Source organism: Micromys minutus (genome assembly GCF_963924665.1).
Source record: "Micromys minutus genome assembly, chromosome: 5".
NCBI classification, from domain to species: domain Eukaryota; kingdom Metazoa; phylum Chordata; class Mammalia; order Rodentia; family Muridae; genus Micromys; species Micromys minutus.
Window position 1 is genome coordinate 80040509 of NC_137974.1, and position 25218 is coordinate 80065726.

Genomic DNA, 25218 nt, shown 5'->3' on the forward strand with positions numbered 1-25218 from the left:
AGGCAGCTGAGGATGGCTTGTTGCCTCCCACCTGGGCTGAAAGAAGACCATGAAGGCCGAAGTGTGGGAAAGTTGAAGGAGAAGGGAAGGGCATGAACGAGGTCATGCTGTGACCCCTGCATTTCTTTCCAGGTGAGAGAGGAAATCGTTTCAGAATTTAGATTAAAACAAAACAAACAAACAACAACAACAACAAAAAAAAAAAAAAAACAAACAAAACAGATTTGGGAGCCAGAGAGTTGGCTGGGTTCAGAGCACTTGCTGGTCCTGTATAGGACTAGTGTTTGGTTCCAAGCACACACACTGGGCAGTACTCAAGTGCCTGTTAACTCCAGCTCAAGGGATCTGATGCCCCCTCCTGGCCTTGACAAATACTGCATGAACAAGGTGCATATAAAACATTGAGATACACATGTAAATGAAACTTAAAAAAAGAAAGAAAGAAAGAAAGAAATGATTTGATCTGAGGTACATTTTTAAAGGACCACTGAGGACAAACTGTATTATAGATGTCAGAGAACAAGGCGACAGTTCCCACAAGCTGGTATAAACTCGTTAGGATGGAAAGGGGTTGGTACACTAATATTTAATTTTGGAAGTAAAATTTATAGAAGGCAGAGAAGAAGAGAGTATTTGAGTGGGGAACAAGGAGTTATCAAGACTGAGTCCTGTGGTTTTAGGCTTCAACAGTGGGCATCTGAGAATGCCAGGTCTGAAAATGGGAACAACCACAAGACAAACATATTTGGGTAACAGGGGGTGGCAGAACCCAGAAGTTCAGTTTGGCATGGCTCTAGTTTGGAATGTTTGCGAGACAATCAAATAGACAAGTTAAATATGTCTGTGGCTTGGGAGGGAGGGTGTGTGCTCTGAGTTGAGGCTGCACAGAAGTTGCCATTATAGAAAAACTGAAGATTACTGGGGGTGGGGAGAGGACAGGAAGATACCCCGAAAGAGTAGAGCTAGAAAGGAAAAGGCAGAAAGGAATCCTGTCAGACTCGAATACCTGGTGGAGGCTGAGCAGTTGGCAAAGCATTAGGAGAAGACACAAGCAGAAAGTGGATCGGGGAGGGACACAGGTGAGGATGGAAGTGCACAGGTGAGGAGGGGAGGGACACAGATGAGGAGGGAGGTGCACAGGTGAGGGGGGAGGGGCACAGGTGAGGGGGGAGGGGCACAGGTGAGGGGGGAGGGGCACAGGTGAGTGAGGAGGGACACAGGTGAGGAGGGGAGGGGCACAGGTGAGGAGGGAAGTGCACAGGTGAGGAGAGAGGTGCACAGGTGAGGAGGGGAGGGACACAGTTGAGGAGGGAGGGGCACAGGTGAGAAGGGAGGTGCACAGGTGAAGAGGGGAGGGACACAGGTGAGAAGGGAGGTGCATAGGTGAGAGGAGGAGGGACACAGGTGAGAAGGGGAGGGGCACAGGTGAGAGGGGGAGGGACACAGGCAAGAGGCTTAAAGCAGTGAACAGGAGTGGTCTGCAATGCACTTTTCTGGTAAGGAAAGTGATAAAGAGAGGTATTTGGATATGCATGTGTGTGTGTGTAGGCCAGAGGTTCATGTCCAATATCACCCTCATGATCCTACTGACGGCCCTCTGGACTGTATGCCTTTAGGGTGTGAGCCCAAATAAACCTTCCTTGAGCTGCTTCTAAAGGTGTTTGTCACAGCAGCAGGAAGAGTAACTGATGTGGGGATTTCTCCCTTCATAAGTGGAGCTCTGAAGGACTGTATGGTTGAAAAGCTCCTCAGCAGCTGAACGGCGACCAGAAACCTGCAGCCAGGTTCAGCAGCCTTCCTTCCTAGACTCGGCTCCTGTCTTCATCTCTAAGAGCACGACAGTAATCCGGAGGAAAGGCAGAATAAAGGTGTGTTAAACGCACGAGAGTCTGAGGCTAACGTGTGCAGCAGCCTGAGGCTCTTATGGACATCGTTATTTTCCAGGTGACCACAGGGTGACCACACAGGCCAGCTGGACCAAAACTTATAGAGACAACTAGGTGGTTTCTCAGGGAAGAAAAGACTGCATGCAGAGGTTTTAAGGGGGTGGACTCTGCTTATTCCTGGAAACAAATGTGCCATCGTTTCATGGCGTCAGAGAAATAAAATGTTTCATGTACATACAGGCTGCGTGTTTTCAGGGGGAGGTCTACGGTTAGTCTTTTTCTAAAAGTAGAGGAATTCCTCCAAGGCTTGGAGCACCATGGGAGGTGGAGAGAAAAGAATGTCAAGCTGGAAGACAGGGAGTAGGAAGCTAAGCGCTACCTTCGGGGCACCATCTACCCATCACAAAAACCATGATCTTGCAGCAGCTACAGTATCCTAAACTTGGAAGGTACAAGAATGGATCTGCCAACAGCCAATCATGTTTCAGGAAGGGCTCACGGGGCCCCATCTCTTTCCTGAAGAACAGCTAGCAAGTGATAGAACCTAGAGGGAAGGGGACATCATCACTGTCACCAGCTGTGTATCACAAAGTGAGCCCAACACTCTGAGATGCAGAATAAACTACATACATGCATAGAACTGTCAAATATAACCAGGAGAAAAAGTGGGAGAGTACAGTTTCCTGACTACACAGGGCTATACTTTAGACTCAAATAGGACAACTTAATTTAGTTAAGGTTGACAATTTAACTTAAATTCTCATTTGGAACATCCACTGTCTGGAGTCCTGTCATTGAGTTGGGGATTACTGTATAAAATCAGTCATCCTGAGCGCCCCTTTACAAAACACTAGGGTCGGGTCAAAAAGCAAGAATGAAGAATCTGACCCGTATGTTCACAGTACAGTGTGACCCGTGCAGACTGGAAGGTCAGCAGTAAAGCAAATGATTTGTTTGCCTGTAGAGAATGCCGTAGGACAGTGTTCATAACAGTTTCTTAAACTGCATTTTCACTGGAAGTACTTTCTGCAAATAGTTCTAGAAACTGTTTTAGCCTGTGAATCCTTTTTTTTCCCTAATAGAAACCATACACGAATTGCATGTTTGAGAAGGCTTAACCCATTTGGTACCTAGCTGAGCCTCTCAGTGGCTTAAAACAGAGAGAGAAAGAGAGAAAGAGAGGAAATCATTTTTTTTTTCTCAGTCACACAGATGAGCAAACGAAATTAGAAATGAATTTCTGCTATGACTGCTGAGGTGTCTGACTGCCTGAGTTAGACATCTAGAAACAAATCACCCCACCTCTGAAGGTCTCAAAGCCTGAGGTCACTTCTGCCTGGCTAGCATCCCTCTCCTAGGACGTCTGCCAACCAGGTTCTCAGACTCAGGGGGCCCTGGCTCATCCGTGTGCTTTGGTTTGTCTCACAAAGGGAGGATACGCCTTCCCTGACCCCGTGCCATGCTCTGCTCAGACGCACTTCTTAGTCATGTTCCTCTGACTTTGGTCTCCCATCTATAAACATCATCTGTATTTGCATACATAGACAGCAAATCATGTGCCCAACACTTCATGATACCTTTGGGTCAAGTTCACGATTACAAAAATCCACTGATAGGCATATGCATTTAGCCCAACACATAAAGAAGACATAAAAAGGAAAGCTCTCTAAACTGTCTCCCTAACCTGTTCTTTTTCCCCAAATCGGAAGAAATGTAAATGGGGCACATCAAGGAAACATAGGGGAATCTGTCCTAGCGTTTTCGAAATCTGCTTTAAAGTAAAAACGTTTCCCGAGATACAGAAGCAAATGTGATGAATGCTAAGCGGGTATTTTTTCACCTTAACTGACTGATCAGAAGACTATTTATAGCCCCCCTGACTGATGTTTCAAGCTGGTGAATCAACAGCAAGGGAGACTATTCGCAGCACATTCATCATTTCAGACAAACAGCTGAGACTGCGCCTGATTATTTTTTTATTCAACATCTCCGCACACCTCTGTGTTCGTTCCTTCTCGATGTTAATAATGTCTGTATAAGGCTTCTCAATATTTAATGGTATGGCCTCCCTGTTGCATGCTAATGTGTGTGAGGTCACATGCTTCATCTCGAGAAGGCCAGTTATCTTTGCCAAAAGAAGAGGAGGAGGAGGAGGGGGAAGTGGAGGAGGAAAGGAGGACCGGCCCGATTCTATCTGAAATGTAATTTTTGGTCTCTGTGCCACAAAAAAAAAAAAAAAAAAAAAAAAAAAAAAAACTCTCCCCCCCAAAAAACAGAAACAAAACAAAAACAAAACAAAAAAACACAGAATAAAAGCCTTTAATAGGAACTGAGCTCAAGACATTTCAGCAGATTGGCCCAAAACACAGAAATTCATTAATGTCCAGTATCAAAGACCAGCTTGGTTAATTGTCTTCATGACTCAGTTTACCTCATCTACAAGATGGCAACACACGAGAAATCCTTACCTGCTCACCCTCTTCATCATCACTGCTTAGCTTAAGGTCGTCTTCCAGAGTTCTGAAAGGGACAAAGAGATGTGGACACTTAGAGCCAAACTCTTCCAATACGGAAACATAACCTTTCGGGCCCGTGTGTTTAATTTTCATTTGCACCCTTATATTGTATGTGCTCTCCCCTGATGTATTTGGGAAGAACAGATAGTCAGTCACATCACAAAAATTAACCCTCGTGACAGTCATCACCGGATGAGATGGGCTCCTTCAGAGTTGGCAGTTTTAGAAAAAAACAGAACCAGAACGAGGATAGTTTAGATTTCGCAACTGTTTGTCCAACGTTTCCCAGGCTTTGGAGCCAGGTTGTGTCCTCCGGCCTGTCTGGGGGATGCTCATGGTAATGACAGAGGAAGAGCAAGCAGAGTCTGCTGGGGTCAGTCTTGATTCATGTGACACCCATACAGGCTCCCTGACAGCCCAAGGGCTGGAGAAGTTGTCTCCTCCACGATCTGCTGAGTAGAAGGCAATTGACAACAGGACACATCTGAAACGTCTATGAGGGCCCTTTCCACAGGCTGCCAGCCGCCGCCATGTTTTCTAACATGAGCAGCGAGGCCATGAAGGCCAACAGTGGACAGAGAAATGGGAATGTGTGTCCTAACGTTCTTAGTGAGAAGAACTTTTTTTTATTTTTTTAATCAACTCTGCTTTGATCATTTCTTCAGTCCGGCTGTTTTCAGAGTTGTCTGCTGCCAAAGGAATCTTGCTCAGACACGCACTTTCTAAAATGTGTTCTGGGCACGCAGAACTGTTCTGCTTCGGAGCAGGGAGAGTCCACTAGGACAGAGCCCAGGGCTTCAAACACTGGCTGGAAACTGTTGAACTCTTGTTCTTAAAGACCTCAATGTCTTCCTCGAAGTCAACCAAATGTGCTTATGGCCATTAGGGCCAGTTATAGGCCTATCATAGGCAGATAGATACCTTTATAACAACGTCAGTGCAATTACAGTGACTTTGTGGGTAAATTGTGTACTGTCAAGTCATAGGCTTGGTCCTTCCTGAAGTGTCTAAGCGTTGGGAGTAGGTGATGTATGATGTCCTTGTTCACCTTGTGGAAGGTGAAGGTTGTACTCAGACTGAGTAGAACACCCACTAACACAGAACTCAAGCTGCCTCCCAGAGCTGGTCCCTTTCCACTTGCTGTTCGAGGCAGCTGGGTCATCAGGTCTTTGTCTCAGAGCTTCCAAATCTTCACACTCTGGCTCCGTAATCCTAACACAGGCACCTACCTCATTCCTAGGCAAATCCAGCACTCACAAGAGGGACTTGGCTACAAACTTTGCAACTTAACATTGGACTACCTAACTTCTTGTCTTTGAGGAGCCTGAGACACAGCTACACTGTAGCTGGTGCCCACTTACCTGGGATCCCCTGGGTTACAGGCAGAAACAACAGCCTGTAACAAGCACCCACTGCTCTAGTACTTAGCTCCATCCTGCCGAGGGGTTGCTGACCCACACGCTAAGAGTGTCCTCTTTAGGGTGTAACAGGGCTCCATGAAGCAGAACCTTAAATTGACTGGATTTCCTGGCCTTACCTTGCCATCAGTCTCTTTGAAGACATCTCAGACTTTTATTGAAAGTTCACTTCATTTTGCTCCCTATTAAGGGCTTTAAGACAAATCTGATTCTTAATTGCACTGTTTGATTTTCAGATTTGTTTCAGCAGCAGGAGCTGCCACCATCTCCCCCTATCTGAGCTCTGTCTATGAACCCATTATGTCCGTGTTCGGAGGCTGTGAATGAATCTTCACGAAATAGATTTACATATGCAAATACCCATTCTAGCAACTAGTATTTTACGGTGGCCTGTGTCTTCGGGTTTACATGGTGGGAATAGAACACCACGGACCAAAAGCAACTAAGGGAGAATCAGGTTTATCTCATCCTACAGCCTGTAGTCCATCAGGCAGAGACATCAGAGCAGGAACTCAAGGCAGGAACCTAGAGGCAGGAACTGACACAGAGGCCACGTAAGAGTTAGGGTACTTTCTAATATCATCTGGGATTACCGACTCAGGGATAGTACCTCCTATAGTGAGCAAGACCCTCCCACATCAATCATAAATAAAGAAAATGCTCCCAAACTTTCTCACAGGCTGATAAGGAAGGAACATTTTCTCTATGGAGATTTCCTCTTCCCAAACGATTCTAACTTGTGTTAAGTTGACATAAAACCAGTTAGTACTACTTGGCATTGATACCTTCTGAAATAGGAAAAATCAGTTTTCTCTAATGAAGTGCCCTTTGATGTATCAACACACACTCCAGGGTAGGCTACATGCCAGGGATAGTTGACTACCACACAAAGAACTTTATTTGTGCTTGAGATTTTTCTGTTCGAGTTTTGGTTTGGTATGTTTTTGATTTTTCTTTTTCTTTCTTTCTTTCTTTCTTTCTTTCTTTCTTTCTTTCTTTTCTTTTTTTTTTTTTTTTTTTGTTTTAGAGAGAGGGAAAAAAGGGAAAAGAAGAGAAAGTGAAGGAGGGGAAAGAATATAATCAACGTATATGAAGCAATAATAAAAAAACAAACCTTGCAAGCACAGCATATTTGTTAGACAGGCCTACTCCTTAACAGGCATTCCTAAACAATAATCAACTTGCCTTAGAACACTGGAGGGAACAGTGCACTCCATGTCTTAGAACACTGGAGGGAACAGTGCACTCCATGTCTTAGAACACTGGAGGGAACAGTAGACTCCATGTCTTAGAACACTGGAGGGAACAGTAGACTCCATGTCTTAGAACACTGGAGGGAACAGTAATCTCCATGTCTTAGAACACCGGAGGAAACAGTGCACTCCCTGTCTTAGAACACTGGAGGGAACAGTGCACTCCCTGTCTTAGAACACTGGAGGAACAGTAGACTCCATGTCTTAGAACACTGGATAGAACAGTAAACTCCATGTCTTAGAACACTGGAGGGAACAGTAGACTCCATGTCTTAGAACACTGGAGGGAACAGTAGACTCCATGTCTTAGAACACTGGAGGGAACAGTAGACTCCATGTCTTAGAACACTGGAGGGAACAGTAGACTCCATGTCTTAGAACACTGGAGGGAACAGTAGACTCCATGTCTTAGAACACTGGAGGGAACAGTAGACTCCATGTCTTAGAACACTGGAGGGAACAGTAGACTCCATGTCTTAGAACACTGGAGGGAACAGTGCACTCCATGTCTTAGAACACTGGAGGGAACAGTAGACTCCATGTCTTAGAACACTGGAGGGAATAGTAGACTCCCTGTCTTAGAACACTGGAGGGAATAGTAGACTCCCTGTCTTAGAACACTGGAGGGAACAGTGCACTCCATGTCTTAGAACACTGGAGGGAACAGTAGACTCCATGTCTTAGAACACTGGAGGGAATAGTAGACTCCCTGTCTTAGAACACTGGAGGGAATAGTAGACTCCCTGTCTTAGAACACTGGAGGGAACAGTAGACTCCATGTCTTAGAACACTGGAGGGAACAGTAGACTCCATGTCTTAGAACACTGGAGGGAACAGTAGACACCCTGCCTTGGAACACTGGAGGGAACAGTGCACTCCATGTCTTAGAACACTGGAGGGAACAGTAGACTCCCTGTCTTAGAACACTGGAGGGAACAGTAGACTCCCTGTCTTAGAACACTGGAGGGAACAGTAGACTCCATGTCTTAGAACACTGGAGGGAACAGTAGACACACTGCCTTGGAACACTGGAGGGAACAGTGCACTCCATGCCTTGGAACACTGGAGGGAACAGGGCACTCCTTTCCTTGGAACACTGGAGGGAACAGTACACATCTCATTTCCTTTTTTCTGAAGCCTCATGCTCTATTGGAGTTGTTGCTACCACCTGTCTGGGTAATTTTTATTAAAAGGTGACCACCTTCTGCCTATAGCATTCTGGGAACTTGAAACTGAGAAGCTAGAGAAACTCTTGTTGGGAGCTGATGGCTAAACATATTCTAGTTGCTCTTTTCACTCGGAACTAGTATTCTTGCCGGCAATTGGGAACGAATCAGTTTAAAAAGTGGATAGGAACATGGGGGACCCTCTTTTCTTGAGCACCCCATAGCTCTTTCACATTAAAACAACAACAACAGCAGCAACAACAGCCACAACAACAGCAAGTGCTACATGGTGTTTGTGTGCTTGTGAACACAGAAAGACATTCCATGTTTTCTATTTAGGGCAATGCAGACCTTAGTGATGAGCTCGAAATCCCTGGACACATTAGACTTTAAAACCACTTCTTCCTGAAGGAATTACAGGGAAAGAGTACTCTATCGTTTTGATCAGAAGACAACAGAGGCTTAGAAACAGCACTTTAACAGTAAATGCTTTCTCCATTGCGTAGTTTTAAAATTCCTATTTTGTTACACTGATTTCTAGAAAATGAGTCTCCAAACTTTGGTGTTCCTGGTATTAAAGGGCTGAGTTTCCCAGGACAAGTGGGCGCAAACACAGCACGTGTCAGAATATGAACCTTTCCTGAGCAGACAACAGGACAGAGTTCAGACAGTCCAGGTCAGGGACGTAAAATGCTCACAGCTGTATAGATCCAATGATGGGCATTTCTTTACTGGACCCTTGCTAAGGAGGAACCTGTACTCATAGGAATAGTCATACATATTTATCTAGCTCAAGTCTGTGAGGTTGACTATTAATTACTGTCAGTTTATTAATAAGCTTGACACCTGTTCTGTTTGCTACTGATCTGTTTAATTGGTAATTCCTGATAGTGTGTGTTGATGCCAGGAAGGCCATATATGCTTAGGATAAGGTTTGCACTTTGGGCTTGAAATACCAGCTTCTGCATTTTATGGCTGTTGTTACTGACATGTGAGGAGAGTCCCTGATTAAGGGACTGGTTTGAACAGGTAAGCTGTTAGAACTAGGAAGGAGGGAAAACCACAATCTCTCGGTTAACAAATTCTCACTTCAAGCTATATCATGGCTCCCAAGGACGCTTTACACACATTGGAACCAGGTGGGAATTTTAGAAATATTGACGCTGACTTCTACTGTTCCTGCATGTTCTGACTTAACAGATCTGGAATGCAAGCTGGGTGTGCAGATTTTTGAAAGTTCTTCTGGTGACTCTAAACTGTAACAAGGGCTAAGAGCCACTGTCAATAGGATGAAATTGACCCCACCAGTCGAGCTAAAGGACAGTTCCTGACTTTGGATAACATCCATGCCTCTAAGGTTTACTTTGTCATTAACAAAATGGGATGGATGATAGTCAAGACTCAAAAGAGACAATTTAGGTAAAGGTTACATCAACTCCACAGCTTTGTAGAGTGCTCAGTGAAGAGTTAGTGAAGACTGTGGTGCTTCTAAACATACTGATTTGAGGGTCACATCCCTCGGGGCTCTGGTTTCACTGGACTGGCTACAAGAATCAATATTTTTGATAAATTATAGCGGTCAGTCTATTCATTGAACCCCAATCACCAGCGTGTGTGGTGTGAAGATGGAAGACCACTGGGAGGTGAGTTATGAATCAGAAAGGGGCTGTCACTACTGGGGGTAATAAGTTTTGAATGAAAACTGGGCCATCAAGAATGAGATTTCTGCCCTTACAAAGGACCCCAGAGCTGGGCATGTAACACATTACTAGACTACTTGTGTATCATGAACAAGATCCTAGGTTCAATCTCTAGTTCTCAGCAGCACCAAACCAACAAGCAAAGTGCCCAAAGAGATCTATCATACAAGGACTTGACCAACAGGTGCTACCTGCGAGCTAGAAAGTGCCCACCTGTCAGATGCTCATCTAGTGTCTTGCCCTTTGACTTCCTAACCTGTTGTCTATAACCTAGGTAGTCTAAGATACTTTAAGACATTCTGTTCTAAAAGTCTAATGGGACTGAGCACGTGCACCCCAAAGAACACATCAGCAGCTTAGACTCACGGTCTTAATTCCTACTAGATACAGATCTGACTTCTGTATGGAAGCTACCACTAATTTACAGGCAGACAAACTACCCATTCTGTACCTAATTTTCTGAATGACTAGTAAACCATGTTAGAAAGGTACATTGACTCACCGGCTTTGCCTTTCCCTCGTCTCCTACGTGAACAATAGAATATTTGGATGTGCCTGTACTAGTTCTTGGGATGTAGCCTCAGTGGTGGGGAACTTGCTCAGTACGCACAGCCCTTCAGCTTCACCCCTCTTGAACTTCACAGTAAGGAAAAGAAGGATGATGCTGTGTTTGTTCCGAGCCTAGGATAAGCATGACCTCATTACCTTATTAACTAGTTTGGAGATGGTGGTGGAGTTTAGAACACTGCAGGAGTTGTTTTCAGGAATCACAGGGCAGTGTGGCGGGGGTGGGTGGGTGGGGAATCTGCATCATCTCCCGGCCTGCTCTTGAGTTTCAGGGGGAAACACATGGATTATTTGGAATATTACACCTTTAGCAAGTGGCATTTCAGGCATGTGGAGCCTCATCGGCTGTCCCTCCTGTGTCACAAGGGCCAGAGGTCTTGGGACTACAATTCCCCAAAGCCCCATCTACACAGTTTTTATTTAGGTGTCACCGCTGAGAGGCACTTGGAAGGTCAGAGACTAACAGCTGCTGTTGCTCCCAGGGCTGAGAAGCAGCTGTATCAGCTTCAGCATGTGGCTGCTGTGACTTCTGCAGCAGCTCCCAGCATCCCCGTGAAAAATACTTGCAAGCGCGGCAGGCATCTGAGATTACTGTTAGCAGGTTTCTGCGGTTCCTGCATTTATTGCTTCTCTGGAATGACTCTTGGATTACCAGACTCTGCCCCACTGGCTCCCTGACCTAAGATTTCCTAGCCCTCCTGATGAGTTTGGAAGTCACTAATTCTTTACATTAGTGCTTTCCCGCTTGAAATGCCAACAGCAGGCTTCTCTTGTCCAGATCAAACTCTGACCTGCTTGTATAATAACCAGAAAGAGGTTTGGCAGCAGGGAGTCTGATGCACTCTTTTTATCCCTAATCTACCTCCCACCCGTTATGTGTCCTTGTCCAAAGAAAAGACTGCTCTGCCTCAGTTTCCGGATCTATAAGGTGGTAAATCAAAAACATTTCCCCTTCTAGAATGGCTTTGAGAATTACACGGGGAACAGACAAAGTGCATTACTGTGCATATGGCACACAGTAGCCACTCATAAGCATTGACTATTGTGACAGGGATTTTACCACCCACTCCACATTAACACTGTAACGGCTACAATTTAGGCCCATTTTTTAATTGTTTCTAGCACAGATCATAGACCGCTCATTTATTCTCCATTTCCAAAGAGCACAGTTTAGGAGCTAAAAGCGTCAAGTTGCAGAAGTCTCTGTCTTCAAATGGTTCACTGTTGATGGGTGTCGGACAGAAAAGAACCTTGGGAGGTGATAAATATGATGTCCCAGGGCCATGTCTTCCTTCCTTAGCAGGCAATCATGGCCCCACTCTCTGTCCTTGTAGGCTTGTGAGTGTCCACTGTTCTGTAATCCTCTTCTGTGTCTGCTTACCGAGTCTCTGGTATTCTTTCCAAGCTGTCCTTAAACTAGCCATGCATCAAAGGAGATCTTTGAGCTCCCAGTCCTCTTGCTTCTGTAGGTCCTGGGAGGGACACAGCCCACTCATCATACAGGCTATACTGATGTTAGCTCCCGTGGGAGCGTTACCAGCTAAAATGATTTGGGTAAGAAATGTTTCCTACAGGTGGCGTATGGAATACTTGGTCCTTGGCTGGTGATATGATGGGAGGCTGTGGAACTCTAGGACAAGGCTCCTTTAAAACAGGCCTTTTGGACTGTCAGTGTTACCCTGCTTCTGGTTCCCTCTGCGTCTTGATATTCAGGCTATGAAGGAACAACAGCATCCAGCTCCCACTGCTGCTGACCAAGCAATTCATTCACCATACTGTCCCTGCCAGGATTCAATGTATTTTTTGGAACCATGAGTAAAGATACATCCTTTATCGCTTAAGTTGTCTGTGATAATAACAAGAAAGTAACTAACATACCCATGTCATGTGGAAAGTTCTGATAGCTAAGGCCTAGAATTATGAAATTAAGGCTTTCCAATACCTGGACCCACTTAATTTGTATGTTCCCCAACTATACCTTGAGGATACCTCCCTGTTTTGCATAATCACAAGGCTATTTAAAATCTTTCAAGGAGCTCATTGCGGTGACACAAACCTGTAATCCCGGCACTTGGTAGAGCCAGTACAGGGGCGGGGAGCAGAAGGCAGGGCGAGGGGACAGGGACAGACAGGAGGATCAGGAGTTTAAGGAAATCCTTTGCTATCTAGAACTTTTGAGGCCAGCTACAAGAGATGTCTCAAAATACCAACCAATCAGCCAGCCAACCAACCAACCAACCAACCAAACAACCAACCATCCAACCAACCAACCAACCAACCAACCAACCAACCAACCAACCAACCAACCAACCAGCCAACCAGCCAACCAACGATCCATCAACCCTATCCAACAACTTTGTCCTATGCTGTGTGGAGTCTGTGCTGGAAACAGGTCGACACTGGATTTTACTGAGACACACCCAACAAGTGGTCTAGGTCCCAGACTGCAGACCCCTCAGTACCTTTTGCTTCTTGTGACTTGGAAGCTTTTATATGATCCGCTAATCCTCTCTGTTGCAAATGTAATAAGCTTGTCATTTAAATGTAAAGAGGAGAAAAAGACTTTCATGCTCCATATTAAAGAAAATGCATCCTATTAGCCATTCATTGGACTTGGAGATTGGTATATGATCCTCTAACTAAGGCATCCGCATGAATCTGGCTTTAATGTTAACACATTTGTAATATGTTGCATATTATGTCTAATGCTTCCAGACTTTTTCATTATAAAAGTAATCCAGGTGGCCTGAATATATAAAATTACAATCTGAGGGAAAAAAAAAAACCTCATCTACGGAGGGACTAATTCAGCACTTGGGGAGAGGGATAGACTGGAAAATGAGGTTGGATACATTAAATGTTCTAAGCACAGTATCAGATATGTACAGCTGGCTTTTGCCAGGGGAAGCCTGATGTCAACAGGAATCACTCTCCAGCATCTTCCCGGGGCTGGGGTGGGGTGGGGTGTGGGGTGTTAGTTTATGGTGAAAGAGAAACACACCAAACGGTCTGTGTAGATGTGAATCGCTGTCCCATCTATTACAGACAAGGTTCTTCCCTACAGGGCTGGAAAGCAGGGCTTTCCTGGACCAGCCGAAGCCTCCTTAATTTGCACCTCAAGGTTTTGCACCGGCTATATCTGGGGTTTGGGCAGAACAATGCTACAGCGGGAGTCATTTGTTACCCATCCCACATATTTATACAGCCATCTGTCGGACTTCTGGAGTGCTGAAAAGAATCTTAAGTGGCAGCGGGATAAATCAGGCAGGACATTTTCAGTGGGCATTCTGGGTCTCTGGGACGGATTCTGACAGTGAAGCCGCACTGCTGCTGCCCGCTGCTTTAGAGAAGCATCAGGCGGTTCTGATGAACTCGGCGATTATCCTAGAAGGCGAGGCATGAATCCTGCTCAGTAACCGAGGACAGGGGACAGGGAGTGGAAACAGACAGGATCCCAGTTCAAAAATGTTTATCTTTTCCTGGTTTTGATGAGTCGAGAATCTCGAGGACTACATTCCGATTAAAACAGCAGAAAACTAATTGCTTTAAGGTCAACGTTGAGTAATAAGTATGGGTAAAGTTTGTCTTGGAAAACACTTTTCATTTTAGGCACACTTTGCACCCTCCAGGACTTACAGTTTTAGTTAGCTCATTTCTTTCTGATTGTAGATCCTGTGGCCTGGCACGGGTCTTCTTCCTGCCCACTGTAACACCTTTCTCTATGCCCGACACCATTGGCCCTGGTTGTAAGAGGCATCTTGAGGGGCTACTCAGATCCTGCCACTTCTAACAGGTCTGTAAATATCTGCAACCTATAACTGTACAAAACATGAATAAAGAAAGCCCTAGCAACAACCACCGTGATACTGAAGGGATGATGTCAATGGGGCTTTTCAGTTGCAATGTGGACTCCGAAAGTGGACTAGCAAATCCACATATTCTCTCCCTGTAGCAGAACTCGCGGCCATGACCCTGAGGGTCTGACGGGGACACAGCATGCAGCATCACCTTCCGTGGCTCCTCCACACAGAAGCTTGCCCTGCCCTGAGCACAGCATCACCGGCTTCTACCTGACATCAGTGCCACCCTTGATTTATCTCCATCTATATACTGAGACAGGGACTCTCAATCTCAGCTCAGGGACTCAGCTAGTCTAGCTAGCTACCTCGTTCCGGGGATTCCTTGTCTCTGCCTCCTGAGCTCTGGGATTGGCAGGGAAAGCTGCCATAGTGATGCCAAAAATCTGAGAACGTGTCCACGAGCTTCTGCAGCAAGCTTTTGCCTTCCCCCACCCCCACTCCATCAAAGACCTTGAAAGAGTTCCCTGAGTGTCCTAAATGTGGAGTATTGGACTCAGAATACATAGGAGGCTCTAGAAGATCTTGAAGTATAAAAGCTGTATGGCAAAGACGAGTATTCTTAACATAGATTCCCTTCCTGTTGAAATCTCTGCTGTCACCTTTACATTTTAAATAGTTGTGAACATTTTTAAAACATGGTATTTTTTTCCCTTTGTGGTACTGCAAATTGAACCAGGGCCTTCACAGGTTGGGCAAGCACTCCCCTGAGCTACACACACCTCCACACTTGTGTCTATTGGTTCTGCCTGTCCAGGGACAGGCTGCAGAGATGCTCCCTAAACAGAATTGCACTCCAGGACAGCAGGAGAAGCCGGTTTGCCTGGTGAAGTGCGTCCTCTGCTCCATGGCACTTCAAGTCAAAGAGCCCAGAGGGAATGCTTGCCCACTGTCCTCCCTGTGATTCTGCTTTCAGAACCATGACCACGCCACAGGCTGTGGGCGTTTGCTTACAGAATGGAGGGGTGGCAGGACCTTCTGAAGTGAGGGTCCAGCGACCAGCATGGACAGATGGGGGCTTAAGGAGAAAAGTCAAGTCAGAAAGTAGTGGGTCATCTGTTGTTTTGAAACAAACTTTTGCAGGCTGTTGGATTTCTAGGGAAGTTTTGAAGACAGCACAGACTCTTTAAACATATAGAGCCTTACAGTCACAGTGACATGGATTAGGGTGCTCTGTCTTCAGGGCAGGATGAGCGTTCACAAAGGCAAACACTGTTTTTCAGTCAGCAGCAGTTAAAGGAATGGTGTGCTAATCAGCACATTACTAATTAGCGCTGTGCTCTGCTCTACAGGCCCTTGTGCTCTGAGCATGGCTAACACGGATCGAGCTACACCATGATGGCTGTTGACACGGGTGTACTATTTCCATCCCTGACGGGACTGTTCATACTCAGTACTTGAGTTTTCCATTGCTGTCGAGGTCTAATATTGATGATACATTTGCCACAAATGAGCCATTTACCAACTTAAGTCCACACCGATTTCCAATGTACTTACTTGTTACTTAATGGTGCCCTGCCTTGGGGTAGGGGCTGTATGCTTCTCTCTATCTGACCTGTCCTCAGACTCATCCTGCCTCAGCCTCCTAAGTGTTGAGCTCACACATGTAAGCCATAGCCTTGGCCATAATGTTCCCTTTCTGTCCAGAGCTCAGGCACGTTAGCCATAGCTCAGAATGTTTTGTTCAGTCATCATGACTTAGAAGGATCCTCCTAATTGTGATGGCTTCTTAGACTTGCGTTTTTAATGCTTTGACTGTTGTAAGGCCAAGGAGCTATACATTTTACTCAATGCCCCACGACTGGCTTATGTGCTGGTTTTCTCCTGTTTACACTGTGACTGGTAGGAAGCATAACCTCAGAGGTAAACTGCCATCTTTCCCACATTCTATTGAGGGCAGTGTGTTGTCAGCATGATGTTGGGTTTCACCATACAGCAGAGTTGGCGTCTACCAGGGTTTTTCACCTTCTTAAATCTAAGCTCTTACTCCTCCTCATTCCACACACAGGAGACCCTGAGCAAGATTCACACAGAGGGAGGCAGAAATACATCACCTCTTTGAGGGGTAGTTCCTATATAAATTATTTAAAAATTTTCCATGTGAGATATTTGTGTATTTCTACATGCCCTTCCCTTTCCCACTTCTATGGCCTAGTGTGTGTGTTTGTGTTTGTGTGTGTGTGTGTGTGTGTGTGTGTGTGTGTTCTGCTTGTGTAAAGAAGGACTCTAGAGCATCATGCATACTCACCAAGGGCTCTACCACCAGCCCATTCCCCAGCCTCTTCCATATTTAATTTCTATGGTAGCTTTTAAACCAACGCTAGTCAATTGTTTCTAAAAATCACATTAAGACGTTCCAGTTCCCTGAACCAGTCAATGGGCAGAGAATGAGACCAGGAAATACTCAGCCTTAAATGATACAAATTATATCTTCTTGGATGGGGTTGGGGGAACCAAGGTTGGGGGATTTTCTCAGAATAGAAAGTGGAAAGATTGTAAAAGCCAGAGATGGTAGATAACTTCAAAGGACAACGTTTCCCAGACAAAACAGGACGGTTACACATTTGGGTCCGCAGAAACTGTGGTAACATGGACAAGGTCTATGCAAGCTCAGGTCACACAAAATTACAGTGGTGGGGGATGGGAAAGCAGTAGGAAATCCCACCATTAGCCGAAGAGCATTTTATAGATGTTGAGAGAGGCCAAGTCAGTTTTATTAATGATGTGACAGACCTCTGGTAGGCCAGTGACACTTCAGGGCAGACCCCACTCGTGAAAGTAGGTGGGGCACACAGACAACTCCACAGGAAAAGAAAATTCAGCGTTGGGTGGGTGTGGAGGTGAGAGTGGCTATCAGAGGGACTGAGAACAGTGACGATGACAAAGATTTCCTGTGTGCGGTCGCCAAAGAATTGATAAAAACTATTTTAGTAAGCATTGGAACAGCCGGTCTTGGCTGCCTCTGGAAGATGCAGGGAAGGGACAGGGAGGAACAGAGTTCCTGCGTGCCACAAGTATCAGCTATAGATACAAACAAGAAAGCTGTCACTGTCTGTACAGACGTGCTGAAAATCAAGGCCAGCTGGAATGAGCAAAGCCTTCAGATTTCAGACCAGAGGAGCAGATTGCTTTTCAAATTACAGTTAGCATGTACACTTAGTCCGTCAGGGACATCAGCTGTCACATCAAGTGGACACGTGCTTGTCCTGCTCGGTCATGTGTCGTGAGCCTTGCAGTTTCTGTGGCTCTCCTGGCTGTCTCCAATCCTGACTTCCCATTTTCCTCAGTGCGTCTACTCCTTTGGGCCACACCCCACAGGTTTCTATCACCTTGCCAGGCCAATTTTGACCTCTTCTGTCCCCTTAGGACTCCGGGTGTATTCCCAGGTATGACAGGACTACTTCCACCAATTGCTGACTCCGAGGGTCAGTGACACTGACTTTGGTTTCTGGAGGTTACAGCCCATATTTATATTCTGAGGCGTCCTCAGGAAAGTGCACGGTGCAGAATAACTACACCATCAACATCCCTTGACTGTAGAATGAACCTGCACTTAGATGTGTCTTCACCTTGATTCTCCGGAAATTGGAACCCCTTACCTGCGTACTTAAAATTCAACCATCACTTCTGAGTGCAGGGCCCAGCAGCATGGCCCCCCTCCTCCCCACAGACAACACAACCCCTAGCGATGCCTGTCCCATTTCCACAGCTCACAGGTCACCTCTCATTGTGACAGCTTCCTCTCCTTTCTCCTTGCTGCTAGCCCTTCCTGCGGGGTCTAGTTCTCATCTCCCTAAAGTCCGTGTGAAATTTAACTGCACACCACTTGGCTTCCGGCCTCAGCTCACCGTGGCTTCAGGCCTGTGCCCACCCTTGGCCCACACCGGAGCTGGTGTAAGCTCTTCACGGCTCGTCTCCTCGGGATCTGATCAGGTGCTCCTCCTGTCTGAAGCCTGCCTCCTCTTTCTCCTTATCTGTTATTCAGAGGATGCCCAAAGGGTACATCTCCCTGCTCAGCGACCTGAATTAATCTCCCTCTTCTGTACACGTGTCTGTTAGAGCACCTGGCACCCTATATTGCAATTGTGTGTCCTCCAGTCCGCTGAGCCGTAACTGCCTGCGTCTTCCTCCTTCTCTTCATGTCTCTGGCACCTGGGAGCTTCAGAGCTTGTCACACCCGGATAAAATGGAGTTTCAGAGACGTGAAGGGAAGGCAGTCTCAAGTCGCAGACACCTACTTTAGGAGCCAACTCCCAAGCATAACCCCATGTAAAAGCCTGCTTTACTCTGAGGCTGTTTCTACACAGTAACTATCAATAAAATTGCCAAATATGACCTTACAATTAGATTTATGCAGTAGCTGCCACCACTCACCAATCAGAGGGAGCCAGCTTCCTGAAGCACCCAAAGGGCCAATGAATTTTCGAGGTAATTTGTGTGGATTTCTATGCCCTAATAAAACTCCCTAGACAAATCTTAGCCTTTGCCTATATAATCCCAGGCTGCATTTTCAGTCTTTATTCCGGAACACAAATACCTTTCATCTTAGATTTCACTCTTTTGGGGGCTTGACTTCCACATGGCATTAGCATTTAAAAAAAAACAATATATTTACTCTTTTAACTTTCTACATACTATGTATCTTCTTGTTCCCTGTTCCACTGTCTCATGCATCCTAAGAATATCAGACAAGATATCTAACAGGTCTTGACCCAGGAGTCCACATGGAATGGAATACTATTAGAATCTACCTCAGTGAACTAGAAACAAAGGCAGTAAATTATACAAGTCCATCTAAAGAACCGTGGCACTCTTTCGCAAGGATGGTTTCACTGATGGTTATTAAATAGCAACTTATCAACTTTAAAAAGCAATCGGTGGTTGGATAGATCTGACTACAGTGGTCCATGCCAAGGGTTGTTTTTCAGAAATGTCAAGAACTCCAGGACTCTGTGGGCTGTGTGGTACTTATAAAGTAGCTCCCCGAAGATCAAATGGTTACGCACTGCTGTGGAGTGCATCACAGAAACAGTTGGGCATGTGAAGTAATTTGCCCTCAATAAAATATATTTTGATTAAAACTGTCCTGGTGCAACATAAGATTTTATAGGAAGAAATTGGTGTTTTGAAGACTTTATGTATGGTAGGGTTTCCTTCTTTCTACCTTCTTGGGGGTGTTGGGAGAGATGAGACTAACTTCGGGGCAGTGACTGAGTCAAGAGATATTTAATTCATACCTAGTGTTGAGGGAAGGGCTCTGCTCCTGGCCGTGCCTAACAGGATCTGCAACATAGAAAACCTGAAGGACATTTTTCAAGTTTGTCCTCAGAGCACCTACCAAGGGAGTCCTGGGAGCAATGGCTGGTACTCAGCATCAAAAGCTGGCAGCGGCCGCCCACAGGTGTGGTAAGGTCAGAAAAGCTTGGCTCTAGCACAGCAAGATGTGGCAACCTTGGCTGCCCTGGCATGCATCCTCCCTATTCTTAGAGCAAGACTTCTCCTGTTTCCATCCAAAGGGGACTATTAACTATGGAGGGCCCCATTCCCAAGGTCCAGCTCTGAGCGTGGCTCTGATCCTTACTGAGTGAGCTCTACGGTGGGCATTGTGCCCTACTATGTGCAGAGACATGGGATGGGGTATTCTGCTTATCTCTTAGGTTTGCCCCTTTACCCAGCAGGATCTTATTTATTCTTACACTTAAATACCCTTAATGGCAGTTAGAAGAGGTCACTGGTTTGTGGCGTTATCTACGCTGTGTAGACAGACATCAGGCAGCTCCAACTCCAGCTTTTCCTCTCCTTCCAACCTCATCAGGCTGGTTCCTGATATCTCCCTTCTCCCTCAAACTCCTTCAGGACTGAGACCATGCATCAAACACTCAGTCCTTTAGGGTGGCAGGTATTAGGCACCAGGTGAGTGATGAGGAGACTCTGTAAACTTTGAGCTACAGGTTCTGAAAGGGGCTCTGGCAGGCCCCGAGCGCATTTTAATGACTACGTCGGCCATAGCTCCAGCAACACTGGATCCATCAATCCATCATTCATGACTCAGCCTGGTCCTCTGTAGGACATGCCATTCTAGAGTAGGTACCATGTCTGTTTATTATTTGATGTGTTTCCCCAAGGTTTAGCATGGGCCCCAGACAGAGCAGGAACTCAACAATGGAAACTCACAGACTGCTTTGAGTCCACAGAGAAAAGAGCTGGATGGGATAAAAGCAGAGGTGAGAATTCCACAGCTGTGTTGAAGCCAGCATCATCGCCCAAGTGTGCAGCCTTAGATGTGTTTGTGCAGGGCAGGTATGGTTCCCTGTGTGGGTTTCAGCTGGATTCAACTTTCTCTATCCATGTGCCAGAGAGCAATGATGGTAAGTCGTCAAAAAAAAAAAAAAAAAAAAAAAAAAAGCAGAACGTGGCCAACTCTCAATGTCATATGGAAATGGCTCACACATTAAAACTTTAATCAGTTTACTTCTTAGAGCAACTATAATTTTTTTCTGCTAGAAAGCAGGTGATTATGACTAAGGACAGGAGGCACGGCAGTGATAGTATTGCTGCTTTGCCGTAAGCACAAACACACACTTTGTCACTCCTGCAGCATCATACACGGCTTAGTGGAGATGCACACGCAAGGCACGTGACAACATCCCACCGATAACTGAGATCCAGGCAAACGGCTAACTCATGTTCCCAGTCGTGACTGGGTGACCCAAGGTCATCTGTCTTCCCTTATAACAAAAACAAACAAAAAAAAAACAACCTCACAAACACCAACAAAACACCAACAAAACACCAACAAAACCCCAAACAACCACAAAACCCAAACCAAAACAAAACAAGATCCCTAAACTAGACATCATTAAGAATATCTTAGGTATTACAGAGGCTAGGACAACTATTTTGTATCCATTCTTTGTGCTCAAAGGTTGGCAAAGAAGAGAAGTACCCGGACGGACGTCCCTTTCTTCCCACACATATGGCTTTGGCTAAATCATCCTATATAAAAACCCAGCCCTGTTCTGTGTCAAATTTACATTTTCACTCCTGAACAGTTTGCTGTAACATTCTAGCCAGGAAATTATAGAGGGATACTTTGGACTTTCAAGGAATTTTAGGGACTTAAAATAAAATTCTGACTAAAAGGCATGATTCCTCTAGTAATTGGACAGCCGATGTGAAACAGGAGTCCCGCTGGTACACCATGAGCAGTAAGCCACAGAGGAGCTGGAGGAATTGAGCATGCTGGGCGTAAGGGAGGGGAGGTGTGTATACGCCGGGTGTATGATGTGCCTGGAACTCATCAAAGGGAGCTGAGAGAAGTCCCTCGGTGGCAAGGCTGTGAGGCTCTTCAGAGCAGAGCGTGGGCTGTGATGTAATTCAGCTGGTGCAGTGCTTGCCGAGTATTCGGGAAGCCTTTGGTTCTTATCCAGAGCACCAAACAAGGTAGACAAGCCTGTGCACACTTGTAGTCCCAGCACAAGGAAGGTGGAGGCAGGATAATTAAGATCACCCTTGCTATATATGGAGCTCTAGGGCCAGCTTGGTATAGATGAGCTACTGGTTCAGGACAGAGCAAACATACAAATGAGCAAGCGAACAAACAAATGTCTGGGAATCACTTGGAAGTAAGATAGGTTGCTTTCTCTTCTCTGTTCACACCCTGGCCAATTTTCAAGAACAATGCCGTCTGGCAGAAGTCTAACATGAGTGAAGTGATATTAATTTGAAGTAGCCAGCTGAGTCTACGGGTTCTAGATCTGAGGGTTCAACCTACCATGGATAAGAAAATTTTAAAAAGATGCATCTTTACTGAAAATGGATGGGCATTTTCCTATGTCCTTATTCCCGCCACAGCTCTATAAACTATACATTGTATGAAGTGTTGTATGTACTTTATTTATGTATGTCCTCTGTTCGAACACAGATATTTTCTCTAGAAGACTTGAGCATACATAGGTTTTGGTGCCCTGGAGCCAGTCACTTTCAATAATAAGGATATGTATATATTTTATTTAACCTCAGAGAGGATGAATACATTATTATTTTACCATGTGTTAAGATTATATTTTCTTCTTATGGCATGTTTTTTACCTCCCGGCCCATCTGAGTTCAACTGCACATTTTTAAAGAGGATCTTAGGTAGTCCAGGTTGTCAGGAAACTGGATGATTCTTGGGGTGACGTCCGTTCCCTCTGGATTTCGGGTATTCCAGGTCTATGTACCAATGCCCCAGGTGAAGGAGTTCTGGAGACAGAAGCCAGGGCTAACCATGCACTGGGCTGGCTTTCTACCAACTGAGCTCTGTCTATAGGTTATGCACTATAGGTGCTTAACAGCCACCTGTAGTTGGTGGCTCCCTGTTGGACAGCATAGCTGACATGGCTCTCTCAAGGACCTTCCTATCTTGGGAGCTCAGGTCCCATGTTATCCTTCTCACTAGGCGAGTTTCACACCAATACCTCCAGCTGCCAACAGCTTGCTTCATTTCCTTCGTTAGCTTTCCTATGACCAGACGTGCCCTGCCGGGGACTTCCATCTATGTGCAGGAGTGCATTCTTCTTAATCAGGTCTTCTGAGAGAGCCTGGGTGTGCACCCTTAAGCTGGAAGGGAAAGTAACCTGGGGGACTGTCTTTCTGATTTTCTGTGTGTGCTTGTAGCTGCCAGCCATCCTGCAGGCTCCACACAGGAAGGAGGAGGTGGGGAGACCTCTGTACCCCCTTTCTTCATTGTCAGTAAACATGGCTGGACCCATCTGTATCAGCAAATAGATTTGTTAAACTCAGAGGCCAGCCGCTCAGTGCAACATCTGTACTTCCTTTTCCTTCACTTGTAGTATGTGCATGTATGTGCAAGTATTCACTTGTACATGTGAGAATCTGCAGCCCCTTTTGGGCATTTTACTGTCATGCCAGGAGGGAAATAAAACAAAGATATTGGGACTGTGTTGTTTTTCGTAGCCCAGAGAACTCTCAGAATCTGGGGGGCGGGGAATGGGGGTGAGGAGGGATGACTTGGAGGAGCACCCCAAGTCATCCGTTAAGGCTTCAGTAAATAACATTCCTCCATTTCGAGGGATGGCATTCGACCCTTAGTCTGACAGCCTCAGACCACAGTCAGCTGTCTAAACACTTCCAGACAAAACTGATTATTTTTCTGGTGAAGGGTATGGATAAAAGCCCAAATAAATCGTCCGTAAAGTTAGCCTGACAGAGTAGCTCAGACAGCCTTTGCCGCTTGGAAGAGCCGCACATAGTTTCATTATCATACGCCTCATTCTCATCTGGCTCCCCAAACACACTGTGATTGCTGCAGCATCTGCAAGCGGAAAGATGCACTCGCTGCACCTCAGATGGAACGAGTGTGGGAACCGAGTGTGTGTGTTCAAGTGTACAGGTGTGTGTGCCTGAGTATATATACGCACGTGGAGGCCACAGGTCCCTTTGAGGCATCTTTCCTTGATCTCTCTCAATTTATGCTTTTAAGACAGGGAGGGTACCAATTCAGCTAGGATGGCTGACCAATGAGCTGCAGGGATCTGCCAGGCTCTGTTCCTAATCCCTAGCACTGGGCTTACTGATGTGGCCACTGTGCCTGGCTTTTATGTGGGCACAGATCTGAATTCAGGTCCTCACCCTAGACACTTGAGTAACTGAGTCAGCTCCTCAGCCCCACCCTGTATTTAATACATAAAAAAAAAAAAAAAAGTCCAATCCAGGGTATGTCTTACCCACTTGATCAATTATAATTCTTATAAAAAGATGTCATGTGACATTCCTTAGTGTACTGTCCGCCCTGCTTCTTCCTGTACTGGACACATGGTCTTCGCAAGGAAGGACTTAGACCCAGGCAAGCTGAGCACATCACACAGCATGTGAGGTCATGTCTAGCTACACTGTGAGCAGTCCCACCACCACACAGCTAGTTCCCCTTGTTCTGGGCACCACCAGGCATTTCTTTTGAAGCTTGGAAGTTCTGCAGGTACCAGGTGTCTCTGCCCAGCACCTCCTACCACATGGACTTGGCTTTAGGGGGAAAGGTCCATCTGTGATTTAGAATTAGAGACAGAGGAAGTAGAAGCTGGAGGAGACACATGGAGAATTTTAAAAGAACTCATTTCAATCTTTAATCATGTGTATGTAATGTGTGTCTGCATGTGGGTATGAGCACGTATGTGCCAGAAGAGTGCCTTGGGTCCCTTGGAGCCGGCTTCATACATGGTTGTGAGCCGCCTGATGTGGGGACAGGGAACTGAACTGCTTTTGCAATAGCAGCATCTGCTCCTGGCTGCCCAGCCATCTCCCCACTCAGCAGGCAGAGGAGATTGCCCTGTGACTGCCCCGCTACCTTCTGCCATGGTGCTGGGAGTGAAGGTATAGGTATGTGGTTGAGACTGCGTGTCTCTGCTACAAGACTTTCGAACCCAAAGTCCACTGTCCCATGCCCAGAGGTTTTACAGAGAAAGAATGCAAGTTTCAGGGGTAGGAGGTAAAATACTGGCTTAGGCTTCTGTATGTACCTCTAAGGTCATGATAACGAGGCTCATTTTCTTCCTCTCTACTCCTACCCGACCATTTTGTGTGTGTGTGTGTGTGTGTGTGTGTGTGTGTGTGTGTGCATGCGCATGCGAGCGTGTGTTTATACATGTGTATAAGGATAACTTCTAGTGTTGTTCATTACACTCCATCTACTTTTAGTTCTTCCTTTCTTCCTTCCTTCTTTCCTTCCTTCTGGCTTTCTTCTTCTTTTTTTTTTTTTTTTTTTTTTTTTTGAGACTGGGTCTCTCACTGGCTTAGAACTCAACAAGTAGGTAGGCTAGCTGCCCAGTAAGTGCCAGGGATCCCCCTGTCTCCACCT

At 45.8% G+C, this 25218-nt stretch overlaps 1 protein-coding gene across 2 annotated transcripts in view; it reads right to left on the reverse strand.

The window, feature by feature from the left end:
• AFF3 (ALF transcription elongation factor 3) overlaps positions 1-25218 on the reverse strand; it is a gene marked incomplete at both ends in the record, with an annotated part of 424260 nt that overhangs the window by 77350 nt on the left and 321692 nt on the right. For both annotated transcript variants that reach the window (XM_080916707.1, XM_080916706.1), the window contains one exon: positions 4355-4406. In XM_080916707.1, the coding sequence (XP_080772833.1) occupies positions 4355-4406 (52 nt within the window). The remainder of the gene's footprint in view (positions 1-4354; positions 4407-25218) is intronic.